General features: G+C 40.1%; 1 protein-coding gene across 1 annotated transcript in view; it reads left to right on the forward strand.

The window, feature by feature from the left end:
- rel (v-rel avian reticuloendotheliosis viral oncogene homolog) overlaps positions 1-5,996 on the forward strand; it is a 55,879-nt gene extending 49,883 nt beyond the window's left edge. The window contains exon 11 of the mRNA XM_055639895.1: positions 752-5,996. Within this exon, the coding sequence (XP_055495870.1) occupies positions 752-1,578 (827 nt within the window). The 3' untranslated portion in view covers positions 1,579-5,996. The remainder of the gene's footprint in view (positions 1-751) is intronic.
- The last annotated feature ends 887 nt before the right edge of the window (positions 5,997-6,883 follow it).

Consider the following 6,883-nt stretch of genomic DNA (forward strand, 5'->3'; position numbering starts at 1 on the left):
CTTTAAAACCGAGATGAGAAGAACTTTTTTCACACAGAGAGTGGTGAATCTCTGGAACTCTCTGCCACAGAGGGTAGTTGAGGCCAGTTCATTGGCTATATTTAAGAGGGAGTTAGATGTGGCCCTTGTGGCTAAGGGGATCAGGGGGGTATGGAGAGAAGGCAGGTACGGGATACTGAGTTGGATGATCAGCCATGATCATATTGAATGGCGGTGCAGGCTCGAAGGGCCGAATGGCCTACTCCTGCACCTAATTTCTATGTTTCTATGAGGAGAAGGCAGGGGAATGGTGTTAGGAGGGAGAGTTAGATCAGCCATGATTGAATGGCGGAGTAGACTTGATGGGCCTAATTCTGCCCCTGACACATGTGATAAAGAATTCGAGAATAATATCACCATATCACGTGGGATTTTGGAAATTAGATTTTAATATCATGTAACAAGTCTGTAGTATAATACTGTAACTTTGAGAAACAAATGCAATGGATTGAATCAAATATAGCCAATACAATTATTTGCACCTATACATTAAATTTCGAAATGAACAGTTTTTTTTTTTACTCGGCATATTTTCTAGTTATTAAGGTAACCTGCAAACTTGTACTGTGCATATGGAGTGAGATTTATTTTTAAACCATTAAGTGTTGGATATTTGAGCAGTTTCAACATTGTCACTTGGATCGCTATAGATTTATTAAGGTGTTATAAAAACGTCATTGTATAATTAATACTTTGGTTCCTCATTCCATAGAGCCTCACAATCTATTTTCTGGACTACAACAGATGCATGCAGCATCAACATCACAGCAGCATTGCAAGAACCAAAATCCTAACATTTATAACAGCACAGTTACTGCAAATTCAAACCAGATCTTCTCGTCTAGCCAGCCAACAATAGTACCTGCAGCCATATCAACAGCTGGTGCTCAAAGCTGGTCTCAAATGCCTGCAGATTGCAAAATGGAATTGCACCTTCACCCAACGGGAAATAGTAATGCATTACCAGTGCTTGATGAAGATGTGCTGAAATGTTTGGAACCACCTGCCCAGAACTGTGTGTTACAATCGGCGGGCTTTATTCATGACACTGACAGCAATGGCATCGCAACTCAACAGATCCAACAGCCTGGTGTTTACAGTAGAGCTGATACTATCGTCAGTCAAAGCCCTCGCATTGGTATGCAGATGCTTTCCAATAACTGCATGAACCATAATGAGATGCATTTGGTAAATACAAACTGCGAGCAAGCCGTGTCCATGTCGGATCTCTGGAAATCATCGAGTCAGCAACCACCTTATTCCAACCAGGGTGTCCATTTGGCAAATAATACCATGGGGAACAACGCTGCCGTCAAAACTGCTCAAGCAAATTTGCAACTGCCTGTTAGCATGTGTGTTAATGGTGTCTTTGGAGATTTGAACAAGGACCTGGCTTTCAATGGAGGCATGCAGATAACGGACCTCATGGCAAGTGATTTATACAGTGTTGATGGAGCTGAAGGGAGTGAATGTACAACCTCAATCTCTGACCATGTAGACCTGGAGTTCATTAACAATGGAAACCTCTGGAGATACTGAATGTTTCTACCAAGCAAATTCGAAACAAACGCTTGGGAAAAACCAGTTGCCGTCTACAGCGCGGATTGAATATAGATACATTCCTCAAAGTCATTTGTTTATATACACTGCAGTACAAAATAACTGCTTTATGCTTTGTCTCATTTTTAACATCTGGTTGATTCTTTTTTTTGATCAATGATCATAAATTTTATGATTGACGCAACACAGCATTTTAACGTGTGTTAATCACACATCATCACGGTTTTTTAGAAAATGCACAATATCACTATCTGACCTGCTGCAATATCCCTAGCTCATGAAGTTCAATGGGTTGAAAGAATTGCCAGGCAGACGAATCGTGAAGCTTGTCTCGGCCAAAATGATTTGATACAGCCACCTAGAGTATGCCAGCAGACTTAAAAATCTTACACCTGGTTTGTGCACAATATTGGATATTATCTCATGAACTGCTTCCCAGTTACCGAGGAATGGAGGTTTACCATTTGACTGTTTTAAAAAAATATATTCGTTGAAACCTGGGTTGTATAATTATAAGCAAAATCTTGTTTGAAGCTTTTATTATGGTTTTAACAATTTTGCGGCCAACTTTACATGCAACTCCAAATATACTGCAGCTTGTAGGATATGAAAGAATCCTTGATCTTCAGTAATAATAATTATAAGAGAAAATTAACTGGAATCTTACAGAATATGAATGTATACATTTTCACCTTGGCTTTCTTGTGATGTTCTAAGCATTTGTAACGAGAGGACCTCTCTTCTCTCTCTCGGCAAACTGTGGGGAATGAGAGTATTTTGGTGGTGCAGAACATTGCAAAGTGTCGGTGTAATCTGAGAAACCAAAATACTGAAGGCTGTTCAAGATTTGGCTGGTCACAACTTTCAGTAAGAAATACAGGTTTTAGGTTGAAATAGAAGCAGCAACAATGAAACCAACGGAAGATGATGAGGCCAGAATGAGAGGAGAGAAAATCTGAAATGGAGTGACAGCCCAAACTTCAAATGAAAAATGAAAGGGAAAACAATTCCATGAATTGTGATTTGGCAAAGAATATGTTTCTCCCTCTTAAATTCTCCGAAAAGAGAGAGCAGACGCATCTTTCGTATTATTCGCCAGGTCTTCAATTTGGCCTGGATTGTGTCGAGCTGTGCTCCAACTGTTGGGAAAACTACAAAGGCATGTTCCTCTCTAAGAGCAACCTTCTAACCATTTGGGGATGCATTGAAAGCTAGGTTTAAGGGGATCCTCCACCATCAGAAATAAACTCGTTGATGTAAATAATGGAGTTAATAGCCCAAACAGGAAATGTCCGAGTCTGAAGAAGATTGTCTCGAACCGAGACTTCACCTATTCCTTTTCGCCAGAGATGCTGTGTGACCCGCTGAGTTACACCCAGCTTTTTGTGTCTAATGTCAGAGACTATGTCGGGTGAACATACTAAAAGGTGCTATGAATGTGAATACAACCACACATAGCTTGAGTGGTAGAAAAATCCACAAGTATGTAAACCAAGTGACAATGTCTGAGACTCAGATGGCCAAGATGTGCTAAAAATCTGGATGAAATGTTGCACTATTTATTGGAGAAAAGATACTACTGATCTGCTGGAATATAATAAGAATGTGTAGATGAACTTGGTTTCACACCGGTACTTCCAGCGGCGGAAGTCCGCAGGAACTGGAGGACAGATGTGTTGTGCGCCCGTCACCGTTAGAAACCAGCACCACTGCGTCGTTAATGTTTTCAATTATGATGAAAAAATGAAGTAGTAATGCTGCTCAAGAAGCATCAAAGAAAGACCCTGACTATTGAGAAAGAGACCTTAAGTCTTGTACTATCTTGTCAACAACTTGAGGTCAATGCCATAAGCAGTAATGGAGTAATGTGATAGGCGTTAGAGTACCCAGCTACCAGTGTCCTTTATAAAGGTGCAACATGAATCAGCAATGGCTGTTTTATTGGAGTTTTATGCTGCAAACTTTTGCACAAAAATCTTGTACGTTGCAAGATAAAACCAAGATTGCATATGCGGTTAAAAACAGAATCATGGAAAAACTGAGACCGGGTCGAATCTGTGGAGAAAGAAGCAGTTATGCTTTCATGTTTATGGCCTTTCATCAAAAAAATTATTTCTGAATCGTCTCATGAATTGTTTGCAGAATATATGATCCCATTTGATTTGTTCTGATGCAAGGTCATTGAACTGAAAAGTTAACTCTTTCTCTTTCTGTAGCGACTGCAGGATCTGCTCAGTTCCTCCAGTGTTTTGTTTCTGTTCTAGATTTCGAGCATCTGTGTTTTTATTTTGCTATTATGAATGTCTGTCTATAGTCTAATAATTGAAAGAAAATAAAAAGCGACGAATATGGTGCCTATATATTGTACAGAATATACTGGTGAAAATGCTTTCATTAAGAACGTGATGCATGTGAGTAGGTTTTTATTACAACCTAATAAAGGGCCTGTCCCACGATGCAAGTTCACCCAAGAGCTCTCCCAAGTTTAAAAAAATAATCAAGCTCGTGGTACCTCATCACGAGTATTTTTACTCTTGGAAATTTTTCACACTGTTGAAAAAACTTTGAGTTTCCCGAGTACCTGCCGTTAGCATTACGAGACATCCACGAGCTCCGAAGTACCCGCTACATACATTCTATGTACTTACCACGAGTTTGATTTTTTTTTTTTTAAACTCTGGAGAGTTCTTGGGTGAACTTGCATCTTACACAGGCCCTTAACTGTTCTCAGAAGATGTGTTGCCACCTTGTATATCCATTGGAGACATACGGATTTCTTCCCGAATGGTGGCTTTCCCTCTACCACTGGATAGCGCCGATGACCAGGTCATTGATCATCTCATCAATCTCTCGCACATCTCCTCTTATCCCATGTCCTGCACAGAGCAGAGACTGAGTTTCCTTCGCCCTTGCCTTTCACCACACTGCACTCCACATTCAATAAGTCATGCTTCACAATCTTTGCTGGCTTCAACAAGATTCCAGCAGCCCTCAGTCGCACATTCCCCTCTCCATTCACAAAATCAAAAGGATCACTTCCTGGTCACTAAGGAAGCATCCACACCAATTGCACGGGTATGCACTAACAAAATCGAACATTTGTAAATCAGCAAAGCTGAAATATCAAAAATCTTGTATTGGTTCATTCGTCACATGTTTAAATTATAATTTTTTTATTTTTTACTTGTCTACTGTATATCGTTGCTTGCGAGCAAAACACCAGGTCAAATTCCACTGTATACATACTTGCCTAATAAAATGAATTCAATTCACGTAATATTTAATGAGATGCGGTGAAAAAACATTGTTTTGAGTGCGATCTTGAACCTTTTGCTGCCACTATCGAAATCCTATTGTTTGACTGTATAAGCATTCATTATATTACATCTCTATCACCACTTTAACAGTGTAGTCAACGCTGTGATTGTGGTTAGTAATAATCTTGATGAATTGTGATCGGTTCCTAGTTTTAGATTTAAGTTCTCAAAGTGATAGAATGACGTTCATTAGAAAATTAGATTTTATGAATTTTGATTGTAAAGTTGTAATTGTATAAGGGGCTTCCCTTAATGTTTGTAATGACTGTGTCAGCCTAACTACTCACAAGGAAAGTTCTCAACTTAAACCCTGATTTTTGGTAATTTGAATGTAGAATTGTAATATTGCTTGCTGTAATTACTCTTTATAGGCAGTATAGATTTTTAAACCAGTACTTCACAAGCACTTGATGTTATCCCCCTTTCCCACCACCACTCAAATCTTATTTACTTTGACGTTCAAAATGCTTTAACATATAATTACTGTCATTATTAACTTTGTTTAAGATAGAACTGCAAATGCTGGAAAGACACAGCACAGGCTTGGCCATTGCTTCGCAATAACCAACCTGATCTCCCGGTGGCTCAGCACTTCAACTCCCCCTCCCATTCCCAATCCGACCTTTCTGTCCTGGGCCTCATCCATTGCCAGAGTGAGTCCCACCACAAAGTGGAGGAACAGCACCTCGTATTTCGCTTGGGTAGTTTACACCCCAGCGGTATGAACATTGATTTCTCCAATTTCAGGTAGTCCCTGCAGTAGCTACAGAAAGAGAAATAGTTAACTTTTCAGTTCAATGACCTTGCATCAGAACAAATCGAATGGGATCATATATTCTGCAAACAATTCATGCAAACAATCCTCCCTCCCCTTCCCAGCTCTCCCACAGCCCACTGTCTCCGCCTCTTCCTTTCCTCCCCCCTCCATCTGAAGAACGGTCTCGACCCGAAACGTCGTCTATTCCTTCTCTCCATAGATGCTGCCTCGCCCGCTGAGTTTCTCCAGCATTTTTGTCTACCTTCTGTCATTATTAACTTTATTTTTTTTGTATCTTTCAAATAAAATTTGTTTGAAATCTATCTCATTGTATTCATTTTTTTTAGTTGGATAATCCCAGCTAATGTGATATTGCAGCAGGCACCATTAGTAAAAGTTTGAATTGGGTAAAAATGGCAATGTCTGCGTTAGAAATTGTTGCTTGGATGCAACAGAAGTTCTGCCTCTTCTTGGACTCCTGCAGTACTCGATGTGTAGAAATACATAGGACAGCAGTACAGACTAGGATCGATTTGTCTGAATTTCTTCAATAGTTACTCACTGCAGAAAATCTTTTATTCGAACACACCTGGTGGTGCAGCGCCAGAGACCCAGGTTCCATCCCGACTATGGGAGCTGTCTGGATGGAGTTTGTACATTCTCCCCGTGACCACGTGGGTTTTCTCCGAGATCTCGGTTTTCCCCCCACAAGCCAAAGACGTATGGGGTTGTAGATTAATTGGCTTGGTATAAATGCAAAATTGTCCCTAATGCATGTAGGATAGTGTTAATGTGCAGGGATCTCTGGTCGGTGTGGGCCCACATTGTATCTCTAAACTAAACATCTATATGTGAAACACAATCAAAAGCCGCTGAGATCAGTTGGCAATTCCAACATTCAAATTGGAAAAGCTAGCCATGTTATACAAGGTTATACATGTAACAGTTTACTGAAACACAATATTAGGCTGAAGAAGGGTTTCGGCCTGAAACGTTGCCTACTTCCTTCGCTCCATAGATGCTGCTGCATCCGCTGAGTTTCTCCAGCACTTTTCTCTACCCACAATATTAGGCAACCTTCGATAGTGCCTGACCACCTTTTTATGCCACTACATGAAGTGGAAATATTCAATGAACAATGCAAAACAAAACCTAGTGTGTAACTTAATGCTGCAACTAGATGAACATTTTTTGAGCAGCCACTAGTAAC

Source organism: Leucoraja erinacea, chromosome 8, assembly GCF_028641065.1.
Source record: "Leucoraja erinacea ecotype New England chromosome 8, Leri_hhj_1, whole genome shotgun sequence".
In the NCBI taxonomy this organism is placed as follows: Eukaryota; Metazoa; Chordata; class Chondrichthyes; order Rajiformes; family Rajidae; genus Leucoraja; species Leucoraja erinaceus.